This window comes from Grammomys surdaster, unplaced genomic scaffold (assembly GCF_004785775.1).
Source record: "Grammomys surdaster isolate TR1022 unplaced genomic scaffold, NIH_TR_1.0 194, whole genome shotgun sequence".
In the NCBI taxonomy this organism is placed as follows: domain Eukaryota; kingdom Metazoa; phylum Chordata; class Mammalia; order Rodentia; family Muridae; genus Grammomys; species Grammomys surdaster.
The window spans coordinates 3,211,736-3,231,651 of record NW_021604639.1 but is presented as its reverse complement, the minus strand read 5'-3'; the positions used below and the strand labels follow the sequence as shown (position 1 = coordinate 3,231,651).

The 19,916-nt window shown below is 42.2% G+C and overlaps 2 protein-coding genes across 4 annotated transcripts in view; one reads left to right on the top strand and one right to left on the bottom strand.

Annotated features, from left to right (window-relative positions):
- B3galnt2 (beta-1,3-N-acetylgalactosaminyltransferase 2) overlaps positions 1 to 2,549 on the top strand; it is a 34,265-nt gene extending 31,716 nt beyond the window's left edge. Inside the window, exon 12 of the mRNA XM_028769854.1 lies at positions 336 to 2,549. Within this exon, the coding sequence (XP_028625687.1) occupies positions 336 to 476 (141 nt within the window). The 3' untranslated portion in view covers positions 477 to 2,549. The remainder of the gene's footprint in view (positions 1 to 335) is intronic.
- Tbce (tubulin folding cofactor E) overlaps positions 1,389 to 19,916 on the bottom strand; it is a 47,575-nt gene continuing 29,047 nt past the window's right edge. The window contains exons 5-17 of one of the 3 annotated variants that reach the window (XR_003711722.1): positions 19,063 to 19,151; positions 13,793 to 13,892; positions 12,899 to 13,001; positions 11,876 to 11,952; positions 9,368 to 9,463; positions 8,873 to 8,937; positions 8,724 to 8,788; positions 8,083 to 8,223; positions 6,614 to 6,777; positions 4,711 to 4,779; positions 3,698 to 3,757; positions 1,804 to 1,895; positions 1,389 to 1,622 (exon numbers count right to left, since the gene is read on the bottom strand). Coding sequence is in view for 1 of the 3 variants with exons in the window: in XM_028769803.1 (XP_028625636.1) it covers positions 1,530 to 1,622; positions 1,804 to 1,895; positions 3,698 to 3,757; positions 4,711 to 4,779; positions 6,624 to 6,777; positions 8,083 to 8,223; positions 8,724 to 8,788; positions 8,873 to 8,937; positions 9,368 to 9,463; positions 11,876 to 11,952; positions 12,899 to 13,001; positions 13,793 to 13,892; positions 19,063 to 19,151 (1,204 nt within the window). In the remaining 2 variants the exon portion in view is untranslated. Of the gene's footprint in view, positions 1,623 to 1,803; positions 1,896 to 3,697; positions 3,758 to 4,710; positions 4,780 to 6,610; positions 6,778 to 8,082; positions 8,224 to 8,723; positions 8,789 to 8,872; positions 8,938 to 9,367; positions 9,464 to 11,875; positions 11,953 to 12,898; positions 13,002 to 13,792; positions 13,893 to 19,062; positions 19,152 to 19,916 lie in introns of those variants that run through there. The other 2 variants (XM_028769803.1, XR_003711723.1) reach the window with 2 other exon arrangements.

Below are 19,916 nucleotides of genomic sequence, written 5' to 3'. Positions count from 1 at the left end.
TATGACCAAGACTCTCTAAAAGGGAATATGAAAGTATTCATTTGTGCTCCCTGTACTTGTTTTCATATAATTGCATGTGCTGAGAATCTTAATGTATTTATTTTAACTGATAATATATTTATGGGGTGGTGTGGCATTGTTGACTCTTAATTTTCACACAACAGTTTCTGTGTTCATAGCCCCAGGACTATAAGGCCATGGTGCTTTCCCAAAATCAGAAGCCATCCCCTAACCCCAAGTCTCATGAGTTGTTCAGATTTGGTAGATTACATTTAGGTGTCCTATATATAGTCCTTCCTGATTCTGTCTCTTATTTTGTATTTGTTTCTCAACAGGACAGCCTGTGGTTGTGTGAGAAAACCTGTGAGACAGGAATGCTGTCTTCTCCTCAGTACTCACCAGACGAGCTGAGCAAACTGTGGGAACTGAAGGAACTGTGTGGGGATCCTTGCCAGTGTGAAGCAAAAGTACAATGATCCCCAAAGAACAGGAACTGTAAATCCGAGGAGAGCTGTGGCTGGTATTGAGCTGTAAGCAGTAGGGTATTACTAGTGTTTGCACAGATCTTAATGAATCAACTGATAACTGTAGCATAAGTTTTTATTTATAAATTGAAAGATTATTTATACCAAATTATTTTATAAAAAATATTGCTAATTTCTGATCTCTTATACTGATTAGCAACTCATTATTACCATTTTCAGTTAAATGGCCAAATTCAGAAAAGAACTCCATTTGAATCTCAAGCAGGATTACAAAATAGCTCTGCATAACTTAATTAGGCCAGAAAGAAACTTCAAAGATTCTGTGTGGCACAGGGGCCACAAATACCAAAGTCTGGGTTGCTAGAAATACCTGTTTGTGGATCTCTGATACAGACAACCTGGCCTTGAAAAGGAAATGTTGTAAACTGAAGTTTGGTATCTTACTTTTAAAGATGTTTATTTACATACATATCATGTTTTCTTTTACTGTTTAATGTAAATTCTGAATGTCTCAGCTTAGTACTGAGACATTTACTCTCACTAAACTGTTTTTGTGAGTATGAGTAAAAGTATACACCTCAGGGTTCAGTGTCACAGGGAAGCGTAGGGAAGGCACTCTGCCTTGCCTGATGTTTACCTAAGCTTGAATAGGAGATGGTGATATGTGCAAGACAGGCTCAGTGTAGGCATAACATAGGGAATAGTATGTTACAGGCTGAAGATGTGTTTCCTCAGCTTAAAGACATTTCTCAGAATGACCAACCAAATCACTGTAGTAAACTTTTTACAAGTTAAGTAGCCCACAGCAGATTTTAACTGTATTCAGATTTAGACTACTGTTTCTACTCCACTTCTTCACATAGTGGAATGCAGTAAGTTGTGAAAACAGAAAGGGCAGAAAAATCAATAGTAATCAAAGCCTTTATTATTCTATTAATATACAACCAAATGGTCTTTTCCCATCAAACATAACATCATTTGTGAGGGCAAAGGTTTTGTTCCTCGTGTATACCTTCCAGTCGTTAAACTCTTCTGGTTGGACTGTTACCATCGCACTAGTAGGCAATCTCCATTCTCCACAGAATAAAATTGTAATGGCTGTAGGTCATTTTCTAGTTCAATTTCTCTGCCCGGCATCTAAAATTAGAGTCAGGTGGAGAGCAGTAAGACAGGGCTGATGATGCACGTTATCCATGCCACCCTCCAATGGCCGGTGAGCTGCAAAGTCAAAGGCTGCCTCCAGTTAGAGCCTGATATGTATGGCTCACAGTACTGTGGAGAACTAAGCTTAGCTTTGTGGTTTTGCTTAGCAACTTACCTTGGAACTTTCGTAGGATAACAGAAGCTCTGACACAGGAACTTTGAGGAGACGTGACAGCAGTCCCTTTACCTTTTGAACTGTCATAGAGTCTATCAAAGAAAAGAAATTTTTAAATGACTACATGTAGACACAGCTCAGGCGAGGCAGCCATTGATGGAAAGCTTGAGTCAGTCTACCAGGTGAGTCTTTTAACAAAGTGGGAAATGGAGCCAGTGTTTGACCCAAGTGGTCTTGACAGTGAGGTGTCATACCATTTACTATTTCTTCCTCAATCTGAATAACCAGAAATAATTACCTCACTGAAGAGGATAAAATATAGGCCTTTGTGATAACTTCCTAGGGTGTTGCTGAAGATCCCTGGAGTGGGGACCTTGAGGGGCACTCTCAGCCTTATTTTCCCTCAGAAGATGCAAGTGGTTGATGAAGTCCCACCCAGCACGAGTACCCAGTCACCATCAGGATGTGCACATATGATACTAGGTGTGGGAAAGTAACTCTGAAGAACAAATGCTCTGGTCTGTTAAGAACATACTAGGAACTTCTTTCCAAAGACAGGTTGTGGTATATAGTGGATATTTTGATTAAGAATATTAGTTTCTCTGAAGCTTTAGCTGAAAGTACAGCAATAGTGTGGTGTCCCACAAATATTACGATGTAGTCAATTATTTTTCTATAAAATTGTTTTTATAAATGCTGTTTTTAATGCAACTTGTGATAATAAATCTTCTCTATTTTAGAATAAACTAGCCTTTTCCTGTTTTTGACTCACTTCAACAGCTGTAGTACCCTGAATGTGCCTGACCAAATTTATTGTGTCTAGAGAGAGTGGACTGGGAAAGCAGGTTGAGTGCCAGCATTGTTCTGCTTCTCTAGTATGGACCTAATATGACTATCGCCACACTCCCAACAGTATGTTTCCTGCCGTGGTGGACTTGACCTCTCTTCAAGCCATGGCCTTCCTTACATTACCTAAGTATTTTTTCAGAGCAACAAGAAAAAAGTTAATACACACTGTTAATTTGTCATTATATATTACATACCACAGTAATAGAAATTGGATTTCTAGCTTAAAAAAAAAAAGAGAAATTGTGAGAAATCAGCTCTAAATTGGATGGTTACTCAGAAGAGTTCTCTTCTGAATGGAGCATCTAGCTTTCCATGTGCAGACTTGATGGACATAGATTTAAAATCAGTGAGGCAAATAGGGAAATGTATTTACTGGAGTCATTCAGATTCACACATTTACATTTCTTCTGGCTTTAAATCTAACCCACCAGTCTTTAGCTATGAATCAAGTTAATCTTGAGAATTTACAGAATTGCGTCATGCAAATCTAGGGTCATTTATGTTGATCCAAAAGCATTTAATTTCCTAATATTAACTCAGTTCCAGGAGTACAAATATTTTTTTAAGGATTCTGAAAATACTTCTTTCTCCACAAGTTGTTTAAAAGCACTACCTTCTCTCTTGATGAGGGAATCATATAGAGAATAAAAGACCCCGAGCTTCAATCTGGGGAGTGATTCCTCTAAGGGTCTAAGCATTCAAGTCCTCATTCCTGTGGCTGAACGCATGATCACAGGCTCAGGTGTGGGGCATAAGCCTATTACCCCAGCACTTGGGAAGCAGAAGTCAGGCAGATATCTTGAGTTCATCTCAAAACAAATAAAACCCACCACCATAACAGACAAGGAGCTCGCAAATTTTAATAAAACTATTATTTTCCAGATACACTGATGGTATAATGAAGACCAGAACTTTCTGTTATGTTTTAAACTACACTCTAATGAAAACACCATTCTAGGTCTATGTGAACTAAAAATTCACATTCCAGCCTAGCTCTACCAGTGCTTCACAAGCATGTGGATAGCAGAGACAGATGTGCTCTTACCTGGCAACTGCTTTTCTAATATTTGCTGTTCCGGTTGATTTGAGCATTTTATCTTTAGTGCTTTAAGGAGAAAGGGAAAAAGATTGATAATCACCATAGCAAGAATTTACAGCACACATACATGTAGAATTGGGACTTTGCCTCTGAGTAGAGCACATACTTGTATACACAAGGCCTCAGTCTGAATAACAGCACCAGTAAAGAAAATGTTTAGGCCAAGAGATTGCCAGAAAATGCAGCAGTTTGATACAACTTGACTCAATCCTCATAAGTAGGTCTTAACGATACTAAGTTTTTTTTATTAATATTTCCATAAAGCTGGGTGTGGTGATGCACACCTGTAATCCCATCTTGGAAGGCTGTGGTAGAACTGCCACAAATTCAAGGCCAGCCTTGACAACACATGCCATCTATGAGACCTTGTTTCAAAAAACAGAAAAATACTTTCCTGGTCCCAGAACTGGGAAGGCTAGAGATGGAAAATAATAAGTACACAGAAGCCTGGTATAAAACAAGATCTTGTCTCAAACAGCTGACCCAGGGTTCTTTCACTTTTCTTTCCCTCCACACTCCTTCTCGATGGTTTAGCTAGGACATGCAGGACACAGCACAGGATTCCATATTCCTGCATGGATTACTATTCTGCTCCCTCCTACACCTAGCCTATTCAGTGAGTCTGCAGTACGGGAGCTGCCAGAATGCTCAACACAGACCGGGTGAGTTGGAGTTGACAGTGATTCTCAACCTTTGGTTATAATTTCTTGGGGTCAAATGACCCTTTCACAGGAGTTGCCTAAGACCATTGGAAAATACAGATATTTAACATTACGATTCACAACAGTAGCAAAATTACAGTTACAAAGTAACAATGAAAATAATTTTACAGTTAGGGGTCACCACAACATGAAAAATTGCATTAGGAAGGTAGAGAAGCACACTTTATCTCTATCAAGCAGGTCATCACCATTTGCTTCCTACCCAAGACCTCAGTGCAAATCTGAAAGGATTCTTACTTAGTAGCTGGTTTTTTAGCATGAATGGCTGCTGTGTTTTGAGCTCCTCATCTTCAGGTGCACCATATTCTGTTTAAGAAGAAACAAAAAACCAGAGGCCACAATAAGGAAAAAATGTTAGTGTGAACAGAGCTTCTTCCTAGGACCAACCCAGCATCACTGATCAGTTAGTCTGGGATTAGCCTTCTCCTGCAAAGCTGCTTGCTAGGTGGTCAAGAGAGATAAATAGTCCCTCCAAATAAGGTAAGTAATTATCTTATTTGTGGCTATGTGTGTTTGTTCTAACAGTAGCCTGACTACTATCCCAATGCTTTCAAAACCTTCCAACTAGTACTTGTTTTCAGTTTTGAAAATGCCCTTTCCTTCAGGATCCTGAGAGAAATCATGCATGATCTGGACATAAGTCATAGGACCCAATCAAGTTTTAGCTAGACACTAAGTCAGCTGTTTAGTCCAGCTGAAGACTACTTCCTGTACCTGCAACACCAGGAGAAGCTTCCCCTATCTGTGGGGACACATCCTAGGCCAGTGGCTATCTGAACCTGAATAGCATTAGATAGATAGACCCTATCCCTATGTCTTTAATGCATACATATGATCATAAATTAGACATGATAGAACAACCACCCCAGTGTGCTGTAATGGAAGTTATGTGAACCTGCTCTTTCAGAACATCTTTCGGTAATTTTAATCTTCAGTAAGTCCATTTCACAGCTGCTTTTTGGAGTTTAAGAATCATGGCACTGGCCAGGTGGTGGTGGCACATGCCTTTAACCCCAATATTCAGGAGGCAGAGGCAAGTAGATCTCTGAGTTTGAGGTCATGACCTCAGAGAAACTCTGGAAAAACCAAACCAAAGCAATCATGGCACTGTCTTCATCTGTGATGGGGTATGTTCAGGTAAAGCCCTTGACACAAGTACTGTGACACCTTGGTGGTCTTCCTGCTGACTCACTGAATGACTTGGGGCAGACGGCACACACAGCATGAAATGCTGGACAGAGGCAGTCTTGTGCTGCACCACACTGCTTAGAATGGTATGCAGTTAAAAGAATGAATTTTTGGTTTCTGGAATTTTCCATTTAATGTCTGGAATGTCTGGGCTGAGGTAGAGACTAAAGGTAAGTGAAACTACAGAAAAGGAGGAACTACTGTCCTTCCCTACTGTACTTGGCTAGCTGCTGTTTGTTTCTCTGCACACCCTTGGCAGTAAGAAGCTGAATTTCATGCACCTATAGGCTGTTTAGAGCCTTCCCTTCACCCTCAAGTGACTCAGAATTTACCTAGATCAGGCAGGAAATTGGGCCAGCTAATGGAGTAATTTGAAAGCAATTCCCATAGGCAGCTTGTCTTCCTGCAATAATGTTCCAGCTGAAACATTTATGCAGTGAGCTGCTTGTATTAGGAAATATATGAAAAAAATGGCCTAAATGTGAACCACAGAATGATAAAAATGATGACATCACAACAAAATGGAAACTACACTGGTACATAATGTCCAATCCTTTGCTTCAAAGCCTGGGGCCCAATTAGAGTGGTAATTTAACCATTGTGAACACTGAATGCCAAACAATACAAGATTAAGACCTTAGGATGGGGACTTGGGGAGAATGATAGTTTATGTGCAACCCTAGGAGCTTTAGAAAATACCAGTGCTTGAGTTGACCTTGGAGTACTGCCAACTTTTACAGGGGGCTAACCCCTACTCCTACAAAGTACAGGTCTCTAGGGACATGTTGACACTGGCAATTTAGTTACCTGTTTTCAACTAGTAGCCCCAGGAAAGTGCCCATAACCCCTTCAAAAGGGGAACAAAGAGCCCCCCAAAACACAGAAGACAAAGCATGGCCTTGCTGCACTACCATGTCAGAGCCCTGTTCCAGCTGGAGTCCCCACGGGCTACCTGGACGTACTGCAGCAGAGGAGCTGGTATCTAGGATGGGCTGAGAGGAACTCTGCATTTGGCCTGTTTTTGTCTGGATCTGGGTGTCCACCAGCCTTTCTCCACTCATTTCCAAAGGCTTTTCGATAATCAAGCTCAGCTCCACGCCTTTCCTCTGGAAGAATCTGCATTGATGTGAAATAGAAACAATGTGTCTTAAAGCATCTTCTGGTGAGCTACTCAGGTTTTACTCTGTCCTTTGGTGCCCATGCACAGACAATAAAATGGTGAGGGGTAGTCATTACACTTTCCACCTACCTTCCCCCCTCTCCACTTTTAGAACTGGACCAAAGAAACCCAGGGCCTTAAAGAGCTAATGCAGAACTGTAAGGCATTCAAAGCCAGCCTGGGCTAGAGACGCTAGTCTTAAAACAAAATTCAAAATGGGTTTTAAGTTAAAAAGACTAGCCATTATCTAACCCTGAAGACTTAACTAACATTATATCCCCAAGTGACTACACATTCTTCTAAAGAACTAATAATCAGGGCTAGAAGACGGCTCAAAAGTTAAAACACTTGCCTTGAAGCCTAGACTATTGCTCAGTGCCTTAGATGTACATGGTAGAAAAACAACTCCTGCCAAGCTGTCTTCTGATCTTTATATGCCCACTAGTATGCATGACCCTCTCTCTCCCTACAAACAAGTAATGTAGTTTTAAATTCAAGTTTTATAATTTTCTTTTTTAAAAAGAATAACTTATTTTTATTTTATGTATTTTGGTGCATTTATGTATTGCACCAGCATGCCTGTAGTATCTGAGGAAGCCAGAAGAGGGCATTCGACCCCTTGGAACTGGAGTTAGAAACACTATGGGATCACTATATGGACCCACTGCAAGGACAAATGCCCTCTTCCACCCCTCATTTTGAAATATTCACAATATTATCTGCACTAGGTACCTAGAGTCACCTTTCTTGTTGTGAGCTACCATAGCTGGCTTCTTCTAGGGGACTTCAGGGTGTGCCTAGGCATCCAAACCTCAGTCTTGGAGGGAACAAGGAGAGAGAGATACATGCTCTGGGCCTTGGATCTTTCTGCCTTCTTTCCAAGGACACAGGATAAAGTGCCTAATACTCCTCCACCACTCCTTAAATGACCATTGTTGTTTAGGCAGCAAAGTAAGACTGATCTGGTGCTGACCTAAGAATAACCCTCTACCTTCCAGGGAGTCGGCAAAGAGAGCAACAACCAAAATACACCTGTTCACCACTTTATAATATCCAAATGTAACCTACTTTTACATTTCTTATCATTTATTTTCTAGTCTTAATTTTTTTAACCTAGTGCCATGGCACTCCTGTAGTCCTAGCTACTCTGGTGGCTGAATTGGAAAGATTACTGAGTCCAGAAGTTGCGGCCAGTAGAGGTACCAATAAGCCTTTCTCTCCAGAACAAAACCAGAGGGCAGAGTCAGGGTCCTGCTGTTTACCTGACACCTGTTGAGGGTCTTCAGCTGACCAATCTTGGCAATGATGATCTCCTCAGCTTTCTTTCCTTTGGTCAGAGGGTTTCTAGTGCAGGACAGGGCCTGCAGGCTCTGTAATTTATCCAGCTCATTGATAAATGACCACTGAAGCAACAAAGGAAAGAAACATGTGTCAGGTCACATTTCATTTTACTTGGCCTAGCAAAATAAAATTGCCTAACTCTCATCTGAGGTAAAAGATGCATAATATACCAACCCCCACCTGGAAGGGCTTTTCCTACATACACAGCATGCCATGTGAACTCACTGACATTCCACATCTGTATAAATGAAAGAACTTTAACCCTAACATGGTTTACTTTTGAAGAGTTTTCCTCTGAGGAAGCCTTGTGCTTTTGGTTAATGTTTTTTAAGATTTGTTTCTATTTAATATGTATGGGCATTTCTGCCATGTGCAGTGAGCAAGGAGTCCAGAAGAGGGTGCTGGCTGGAAATTGAACCCCAGTTGGCTACAATTGTAGCCAGTACGCTTAACCACTGAGTGCCATCTCTCCAGGCCCCTAGTTTAACCTTTTTGGCAGAAGGAACCTTCAGACTTTGTGTGCAAGCTAAGACAAGCAGTATTGTGCCAAGGTAGTTCTTACTTCTGATATCTGGTTGTCATTGACTATGAGGTACTTCAAGGCCGGGAACATGGATGTTTTGCACCCTAGAACAATAAAAATGAAACTGCACAGTAGGAGTGAAGGAAACAGCTAACATAGGAGGGAGGGACATTACTAATCTTATTTACCAATGTCAGCATCTGGAAAATGTATAGAAGAAAGTCCAATGTCAGAAAGGAGTAGGTGTTCTAATCTGAAATTAAAATGTTAAATTAGATTACACAGGACACAACGAAGTCTTCTGGGGCGTCTACTGGACTAGACTAGCAAGTCTTCTCCTCTACCTTGGGCTTTCATTGTGCAACTCAAGGTCCAGAAGGAAGGCTGGCACTGTGACCGTGCCCTGCACTGCCCTCTAAGATTCTGGAGTGCCTCTGTCAAGTACTAAGTGGAGATGTAGGTGTCACCACCAGACCAAGTTCTGCAGCTGAAGAATATTTGGTTCCTAGTCCACACAGCATGAGAGACAAGCACATTCTCCAGGAGAGTTCAAGTTAAAATTCCCCAAGGAGCTTGCCCAGTTTAGGAGCTACATTTTATATCTATTCAAAAGGTGTATTTGACATACGGTAATTCATTCACTAAAAATATGTATCTTTAACAGGTAAATTTTAAGGGATTACCTTGGAAGGTATGCTATCAGGCACAGCTGGCTTTCATCAATGGATCGGTTGGAGGAAAGGTCTAGTAACCTCATCTTCTGCAGGACATTCACTGGCCTGTATTGGACAGTAACATTTTTTTTCTCAGTATGGATTAATCTCTTGTTTACAAAGACAAGGGCTTAAAATAAGTGTACCCAGTGTTACAAAGAGTTAGAAAGTAGATCTGGCTCAAAAAAGGCCAACCCAGGGGATGCTGTTGAAATGCTGACAGTCATTGATAATGATAACTGGTTTTGATAATGGAGGAAAATGCCTGCATTTGCCTCCACAAATGAAACCACTCTATACAATACAGTCTTATAGTCTGAGCCAACTCAACTCGAGTTTTCCATATTTGACTTTCTTTCACATACTTATTTAATGATATTATCTAAAAAGAGAGATGATGGGCCAGAGAGATGGTTCAGTTAGTAAAGGTACCTGCCAAAAAGTCTGTTGGCCTGAGTCCCATCCCCAAAACCCACATGGGGAAAGAACTGATTCTCACAAATGGTTCTGACTTCCACATACATACACACACCCAGACAAGTACACAGTCTAGTAAATAAATTTCAAAAGCTATATTTTAAAGGAGGGAGATGAGAGCCTAGAGATATGACTCAGTGTTTAAGAGCATTTGTTCTAGCCGGGCGGTGGTGGCGCACGCCTTTAATCCCAGCACTCGGGAGGCAGAGGCAGGCGGATTTCTGAGTTCGAGGCCAGCCTGGTCTACAGAGTGAGTTCCAGGACAGCCCGGGCTATACAGAGAAACCCTGTCTCGAAAAAACCAAAAAAAAAAAAAAAAAAAAAAAAGAGCATTTGTTCTGTTCCTAGCAGCCTGTAACTCCAGCTCTAGGAAATCTGATACCCCTTCAGGCTTCCTTGGGCACTTGCATACATTCACACAGACAGATACATATTAATTTTAAAAAAGGAAAGTCAAAAAATTTTTTTTGTTTGTTTCTTAAAGATGGAGTTTCAGAACTCATTTTGTAGAGCAGGCTGGTCTTGATCTCAGAGATCTACCTGCCTCTGCCTTTGCCCCTTGAGTGCTGTGATTAAAGGTATGTGCCACCACATCTAGCTATTCTTTTTAAAGGAGATGAAGCAACAATATATTTAAGAGAGCATGAGTCCACATATACTATAGTAGAATTGACTTAAGCAGGTATTACCAGTTAATGATCCTTCATTTGCTAGTCACAGCTACCCACATCTATTATCCCAGTACTAGGGAGGTGGAGGCAGACTATAAGCTGAAGGTCATACTTGACACAACTAGTTTGACCCAACGTGGGCTATAATGAGACCTTGTCTCTAAACAAATAAGTAAGGCTAGCAAGGTGGTTCAGTGCTCAAGCTTGGCAACTTGAATTCAAGCTCTGGAGCACACAGTGGAAAGAAAGAACCTCAAAGGTGTCCTTCAGCCAGACACCCCTGAACTCACACACAACACCACATACATAAACACACACAGTGATAAGAAAAAAAAATCTGGGGCTGGAGAGATGCTCAGTGGTTAAGAGCACTGACTGCTCTTCTAGAGGTCCTGAGTTCAATTCCCAGCAACCACATGGTGGCTCACAACCATCTGTAATGGAATGCAGATGCCCTCTTCTGGTGTGTCTGAAGACAGTGACAGTGTTCTTACATAAAACAAATCTTTAAAAAAAAATCTTGTTTAGTTATTATAAAAAATTTGCAATATTAAAGAATTAACTCAGGTTGGTGGGATGGTTCAGTGGTTAAAGAACACTGGCTGTTCTTCCAGAGAATCAAGGTTCATTCCCCAGCACCCACATGGTAACTTAAACCCTCTCACTCCAGTCCTAGAGGTTCAGATACCCTCTTATGGTCTCCTTAAGCACTGTATATTATTATAGTGGTATATAGATATATATTCAGGCAAACACTCATACACAAAAAATAAAAATGAATATCTCAAATATTTAAATAAAAATAAACCTACAGCCTTGTACATGCTAGACTAGTGCTCTACAATTAAGTTATGCCTCTCAGCCCTTGGTTTCTTGAAACAGGGTCTTGCTTGTTTGCCTAGGATAACCTTAAACTTAGGCTCTTTCTGCCTTACCCTCCCAAATAGTTGAACTACAAGCATATACTCTGGCTCTTACTACTTAGTTAAAAAAAAAAAAAAGAAACAAACAAAAATGTACCTGATATACCCTGAACTCTACTGAGAATCAGAAAATCTAATATGTATGCAAAACTAATAAATTTTAATATTTAGTTTAGGTATATCAGAATACAAAACTAATAAAATTCAAATATTCAGGTGTCTGATGAGTTTTCTCTGACTGGAGTAACATTTTAGTTGACAATCTAATCTGTACTACAGTGAGTGAGTAAAGAGTATGTGCTACTATAACCTATACCTGCAAATCCTCCTAAAAGTTAGTGCTGGACCTGAGACTTTATGTGGAATTAACTGAGTAGCAATAGAATCACTGAAGCAAAGTCCATTACCTTTCTGAAATGGAAATACCATTAGACTTGAGGTAAAGTTCCTCGAGGACTGGCCATGAAGGGGCACAGTGCAGCACCTGGAAAGGAGACTGAATTCAGTGTCTGGCAGCCTCTGCTGGCCTTCCTCAGCCACATCATCACAGGAACTCCCTGCATTATGGACAGGTCATTTAGGCTGTACTTGGGCACTAAGTGGTGGTGCAGGAGGATGAAAGACCACATTGAAAGGCTGTAGGCAGACATTCTAGCACGATTAGCCCAATGGCTAAGTCCGCACCCAGTTTAGGAAATGCTTCACAGAGGAGCAGGGAATGCTGATGGACATGACCCACTGATTAGCAGGCTGACCCTGGAGGTGGTCACCTTGTTAGTCCTGATAGCACTGGACATGTAAAGAACATGATGAGCACACAAATGTCTCATTGGTTCCTAAGTTTTTTCCTTGAGCTGTACCGCCATCCTCCCTCTCCACCCCCACCCCAATTGCTAAGTGCTTTCCTATTCTCAGGCTCTGTGTACCAGAAGAGAGCAGGAGATCCTCCAAAATCACGGGCCCAGGAAAGACAGAAGCATATGTACCAAATGCCTCTGTGCCAAGGAAACCTGTGGGTACTCACAAGCCAATCAGCCCGGGCTTGTGGACGATGGGGATAAGCTTGCATACAGGGAGGGTGAGCCTCGACTGCATGCTCTGCCCTAAGGACATCTGCATAACCTAGGATTATGAGCCAGCATTATGACTTTTAAAACTCCACATTTAATAGATGCCACTGTAAGCATCCATGTTCAAGACTCCCAAGCAATACAAATGAGCTAAGAGACAAGAACAGGCTCAGAAAGAACATGGATTACCAGATCTAAAATCCTACTTCACCAAAGGATTACTCTTCTCTGTAATGAAGTTTAGAACATTCTACAGTTTAGGTAATAAGCTGATTAAAATGAAGCCAGTTAGGTTTCAATTCCCTTTTAAAGCAAAAATTATAATCATTTATTACTGTGTAATAAAGCAAAAATGATTACCTCAGTCCACGTTATTCCTGTCTCGTTTAGGACTAAAGTCTTCAGGGTAGAAAATGTTCTAGTTAGAGTTGGTGAGTCAGAGGGAAACTGCAGTTTATTTTCACTGAGAAGAAAAAGGAGATGTGAAGTACTTATTCCTACACAGCAGACCCAACACACTGACATCAACAGTCTGGTATTTACCCGAAGATGTGAGAGGGATTCTCATGGAGGTAGGTGACACTTGAGGTTTCCTCAGACATGGAAGTTGACTTGAGGAGACACTAAAGGTCAAATTATACCCATTTGCTCTATTTGAGGTGCCTTCAAACCTGACTGTCTACTCTATGGATATGTCTTAGTTTATCTGCATATAAAGCACTTAGGAAGCAAGGGGAAAAGGGTTGGGGTGTGTTCAATGGTAGAGGGTTTATGAAGCACCAAAACCTGGGCTTAGCTCCCAGCACCATCAGAAGGAAGAAAGGAGGGAAGGGAAGAAGGGAAGGAAGGAATGGACCAGTCTAGTTGAACCCTTGAAAAGTGAAGTTCTAAGATTAATCAAATATTTCAGAAGATCTTGGGAAATGTGACATTAGTAAACAATGTAGACAAATTATAATCTTTATCAAAGCTACATTAAGTAGTGTCCCAATGAACTACTTATTTCTAAAGAATTAAACTCTTAATTCCAAATAAACAAGCACATTCAATTCTAACCCCTCTCCTCTGCTGAGATCACATGCCCCTCTTTCATGTTTATGAAGATCCACCCCTCCCAACTTATTAAGATACAGATACACTCCTTACTCATGCCCCTCAAGGGACCATTGGAAGACTGCCCTGGAGTGAACCTTTAGCAAAGTCTAGTCAGACAAAGCTGCCCAGCTGTCAGAGAAGGCAATGCAGACTCCATACCTGAGATCAAGAGCCTCCAGGTCTTTGAGCTGTTCTGCAATAAGAATCACTTCATCCCAAGTTGACAACAAGTTTTTGGATAAATTTACAACTCGAATATCTAAGCACATATTTAAGAAAAAGTAATTCCAAAAGACTCACCAAAGACATAAAATTAATATCACACTAATTCTAGAATGGGGATTTCTTTTTTAGAGGGGTGGGGTAGGAGTTGAGACAGGGTCTCTCTGTGTAGCCCTGGCTGTCCTGGAACTCACTATGTAGACCAGGTTGCCTGTGAACTCCAGAGATCTGCCTGCCTCTGCCTTCTGGGTGCTGAATTAAAGGTGTACGCCACTACGCCTGGCTGGCTGGCGATTTTTAATTTCTCACTTACTAGTTTGAATTTTTTTCCATGAACACAAATGTTTTAATCTTTTAAATGATCTGTTAAACTAGATATAGTTCAGTGGTTAAAGTGCTACTCTAAATACCCAAAGTCATGAGTCCCATCTCTAGCAGCAAAACAAAACAGAGAAACACTATTACCCTGGTTCATTCAAAAGCTAAAATACTCATTTTTGTTTGTCAAAATTTGAGACAAGCTTAATATCCAAAGGACAACCAAGTGTCACAAACTCCTGCAGGACTGCCTCACAAAAACAAACAAACAAACAAAAAAAAAAACAAGACAGTGACAGACAGCAGAGATCTGTTGTCTCTGACACACTGATATACTGAGTACCATGAGCCCTTGCTCTCAGCACTGTCTTAAGCATGTACATGCTCGTGTGTGTGTACGTGCACACGCATGCACACACACAGTGCATACCCATCTCCATGGCACCAGTCTTAAACCCATAAATCTAAACAGCACCATCCTAGAGGAGACTACAAGGGTAGCAACAACACAGGCAAGAAAGGGGCTCAGAACTCAAGGTCTGCAATATGACTTAATTCTGGTTCAGGACCACAAATTTAGAGTAAGACTCTGGGACACCATCACACATGCATTGAGGCTTAAAGATCAAAAGCTATGCTTTTAAAGAGGTCACAGTGTAACACAGTCCCAGGCCATAGGCTAATGGACTGCCTAGCATTCCCACCTGATATGTTTGGGTGTTAACTATGGTTATTCTACAAGGGTTAGTTACAAGGGCCAAGAACGCAGGTTCAGCGGGGAAACAGTCCATAGCTAACACCTCCTGTAAGTCTGAAATTCCTTGTGCTTAGAATGGCGGGCAGGGCAAAAAGGAAGGGGTGTGGCCATACAGATACAAGTGAAGCAAAACCTATGAGCAACTTGAGCAGAAAACTAGGGTAACCTAGGAAATACAACCTGGAAAGAGTCCTATAGAATCCAGAACACAACAATCACCACAGCTGAGGTCAGAGTGGGGACAGTCATAACCAATACACCTGGAAAGATGGACAGGTATTCTCAAAATGAGGCACCTAGGCCAGTAGTTTTCAACATAACTAACACTGTGACTCTTTAATACAGTTGTTCATGTTGTGATGACCCCCAACTATAAAATTATTTTCACTGCTATTTCATAACTGTTATTTTGCTACTGTTATGAATTACAGTGAAAATTTTTTTCGAGATACAGGTCTGCCAAAGGGATTTCAACCTACAGATGGAGAACCACTAGTCTAGGCCTTGGAGGGCCAGCCCTCATTTTGAAGGCTCCCAAAGCTACTTCAAAGCATACTAGACTGCCAGAAATGAGACTACTAGAGAAGCTGGGGCAGAGTAACAGGAACTGACCTGCGTCTCTGGGAGGTCACTCAGTCACATCATGACCAAAAGCAACTTGGGGGGGAAGAGTTGATAAAAACAAAGACCTGTAGCTTATTGTTAGGAAAGAACAATGTTAAAGGTTCCAAAATAAAGACAATTTTATAGACAGAGATCACTGACAATATGCTAGGAAGCTTTCTCCACACAGGACACTCACAGATGCAGCCAGGCATCTGCCACACATTTATATCATATCCTGAACCACAGTCTACTGAGGGAAGCCAAAGCAGTAACTGGGTGGAACCTGGAGGCAGGAATTGATGCAGAGGTTGTAGAGAAATGCTGCTTACTGGATTGCTCATGGCTTGCTTATCCTGCTTTCTTAGAACACCCAGGGCCACCAGCCCAGGGGTGGCACCACTCACAATGGACTGGGCTCTCCCCCATCAATCACTAATTAAGAAAATACCCTACTTCACTGAAGCTCCATCTTCTCAGACGACTCTCACTTGTATCAAGTTGACATAAAATTGGCCAGCACATCCTCACAGCAGGTCTGGATCCCACCTCTGTATGAGAGCAGGTGGAGATATCAGGCTCAGTACCCGAAGCTGAAAGCACAGCCAGAAGGATTTGCTAGACACAGGAAGTAACGAAAACAGAGACAGAGTTGGCCAGGTCCACAGTACAGCTGTTTACTGGGTACAGAAATTACGGTCTAAGGAGGCTGGAGGTGACTCACTGTGGCACATGTTTGAGATAACATTAGACCTGACTGAACGGGGTGTTAAATGAGCATAAAAAGGCAGAGCAGTGTGAGGAGGGAGAAACATGGTGGGGTCATCCAATTGTACCCCAATACAGTCTCTGAGAGCACATCTGTCTCTGAGAAAAGCTGAAGGTCCACAAACACTCTTCACTGAAAGAAGGAACCTTTCATAACAGACAGACAGAGCGAGCATCCACCCACGGAAGAAAAGTTCTTAAGGCTGAGAATAACAGCCGTAGCTGATCATTTATTTTTGAGACAGGCTCTCATGTAGCTCAGGCTGGCCTGAGCTAATAATTCTCACTAGGAAGCTGAGAATTATTTCAAATTCATGACCTTCCTGTCTCTGTCTGGTACTACAATAACAAGCACACACTGCTACACCTAGCTGCTGAGTCACCTTTATCGCAGAAGAAAATCCAAGTCACAGAGTAGGCAACTGTCACGTGTATAGACCAGCACAAGACAACCTGTCAGCCACCATCTAAAAAGTCCGATTTGATATATCCTATGATAAAACTTAAAAACATTAAACATAAATGAAATATGGAGACAGACAGTTGTGGGAGCTCAGATGAGTAACCTTAGCATGAAGGCTGAAGCAATTTTAAGGCCAGCCTAAACTACATATTCAATTCCAGGACAGCCTGGGATAACAGTATGAGACACTATCTCAAAAACATTCACAACGACCCTGAGATTCCACCTCACACCAGTCAGAATGGCTAAGATCAAAAACTCAGGTGACAGCAGATGCTGGCGAGGATGTGGAGAAAGAGGAACACTCCGCTATTGGTGGTGGGATTGCAAGATGGTACAACCACTCTGGAAATCAGTCTGGTGGTTCCTCAGAAAATTGGACATAGTACTACCTGAGGACCCAGCTATACCACTCTTGGGCATATACGCAGAAGATGCTCCAACATGCAATAAGGACACATGCTCCACTATGTTCACAGCAGCCATATTTATAATAGCCAGAAGCTGGAAACAACCCAGATGTCCCTTAACAGAGGAATGGATACAGTAACTGTGGTACATTTACACAGTAGAATACTACTCAGCTATTAAAAACAATGACTTCATGAAATTTGCAGGCAAATGGATGGATCTAGAAAATATCATCCTGAGTGAGGTAACTCAGTCACAAAAGAACACACATGGTATGTACTCACTGATAAGTGGATATTAGGCAAAGAGCATGGAATACCCACGATACAACTCATGGACCACATCAAGGTCAAGAGGAAAGAAGACCAAAGAGTGAATGCTTCAGTCCTACTTAGAAGGGGGAACAAAATAATCAAGGGAAGTAGAGAGTGGGAGGGACTTGGTAGGAAGAGAAGAGTCAGGGAGGAAAGAAGGGAAGAATCAGGTATGGGAGGAGATGGAGGAGATGTGCAAAGGGTCAGGAAATTGAACACAGGTGTGTAGGAATCGGGGATGGGGAACTAGAGGTAGCAACCAGAAAGTCCCAGATGCCAGGAAAGCAAGAGCCTCCCAGGACCCCAGGGGGATGACATTAGCTGAAATATCTCACAAATGGGAAGAAGAACCTGTAGAGACCATATCCAGAGGTTAGGTTGAGGGATGGGGCCACCAACCCATCTCCAAAATTTTAACCCCAGAGTTGCTCCTGTCTAAAGGAAATACAGGGACAAAGAGTGGAGCAGAGACTGAAGGAAAGGCCATCCAGAGACTGCCCCACATGGGGATCCACCCCATAAGCAGACACCAAACCTAGACACTACTTCGGATGCCAAGAAATGCTGGCTGACAGGAGCCTGATACAGCTGTCTCCTGAGAGGCTCTGTCAGATCCTGACCAATACAGATATGGATGCTCACAGCCAACCACTGGACTGACCACAGGAATCCCAATGGAGGAGTTAGGGGAAGGACTGAAAGAGCTGAAGGGGCCTTATCTGGCATCAGTAGGAGGGGAGGCCCTTGGTCCTATGAAGGCTTGATGCCCCAGTGTAGAGGAATATGAGGGCGGTGAGGCAGGAGTGGGTAGGTGGGTGGGGGAACACCCTCATAGAAGCAGGGATAGTGGGGATGGAACAGGAGGTTTGCAGAGGGGAAACCGGGAAAGGGGATAACATTTGAAATGTAAATAAATAAAACATCCAATTAAAAAAAAATTCACTAAACCCCTCCACAAACATGGAGAGCCTGTTTTACCTCTCCAGGGCTCTGGCTGGAAAGGAATCAACCTCAGGAGGAAACAGGTGAGGAGCCCCAGAAGGAGAACAGGGTAGGGAAAAGGGGGGGGGGCAATCACAATCTGCAAACCCAAACTTGCCAACCTGTCACGTGCCCATATCCAGGCAGCCCTCCCAGCCTTCCTGGGTAGCTTTCTTCACACCTGAAGAACACCTGACGGAACCTGGGCAGCCACCTGCACTGCCAGAGACCAATACAACAGGGAGATGCCAACCAACCCTGTCCCTTACTAGCCCACCTACAAACGTCTACTCTAAGAGCTAAGCATGGAGACTCATACTGTAATACCAGCACTTGGGGAAGCTGAGTTAGAACTATTATGAGTTCAAGGCCACCTTCAGATACATAGTGAGTTCAAGGCTAGCATGAACTATAGATATAGAGTAAGACCTTATCTCAAAAAACTAAAATTCCCCTCCCCAGTACCAGAAAACTATATTAAAGTATAATACTTTTCACTCTCATGAGCCGTACCTGCAGGCAAAAGGTCTGAGAATGTACTTAACTCATATGTCAGGCACAGGTGCCAAACCCAAAATTAGTTTAAGGATACTGGGGCAGGCTTCAGCAATTCTTCCTTGTTCACCAGCACAACTCACGGCACACTTCCACAGGGAAATGTCCTTCAGTGCTCTCAGCTGACTGTGTGAAAAACAGAGTTCACATGTACATGTCACATGCTACCCACTGGCCCTTGAAAACCTTATTTAAAAAAATACCAAAGATATACAAATGCTCGTACCCACCACACAAATCAAGATGCAAAGCATTACAGAAAAGGAGAATGAGATGAAGCATCAGCAACATTCGAGGCAGCTACAGTCACTGCCCCTCTCTATAACATCCTGTTCTCCTCCACCCCCATCCAACTCTCCAGTCACAGCTGCCATGAACTTAACCCTGACTGTGAAACTCTGTGTCTCCGATTACTGTTTTCCTGTATACCATGAAATGAAGTGACACTCTGCTATACAGATTCTCCAGTGCATTCTTGCTCTACAGGATGCTGTGAGCAGTCAGATATAGCACTATTACACTCAGAGCACTAGAACACTTGTCCTCATACCGGATAGTGTTTCACTATATGACTAGATCCCAATAAAGTTACTAATTTTTTGGCTGACAGTTGGCAGTTTCCCAAAATGCTGAAGTGACACCTGGCACTATGACAGAGCCTCTCTAGGTCTGTCCTCAGTATTGTGCACACAGAGTTTTCCTTTGTTTCTACATGTGTAGGATCTGTGTCCTCTGCTTGTCAGAAGAGGCAATGTCCTGGAATTCAAAATCCAGGCCTGGGCTACCCAGCTTGACGGCCCAGTTCCACTACCTCCTTTGATACTAAGCAAGTTTATTAAATCTTGGTGCCTCAGTCTTCACTATGACAAAATGCTTTACTTCACGTTAATT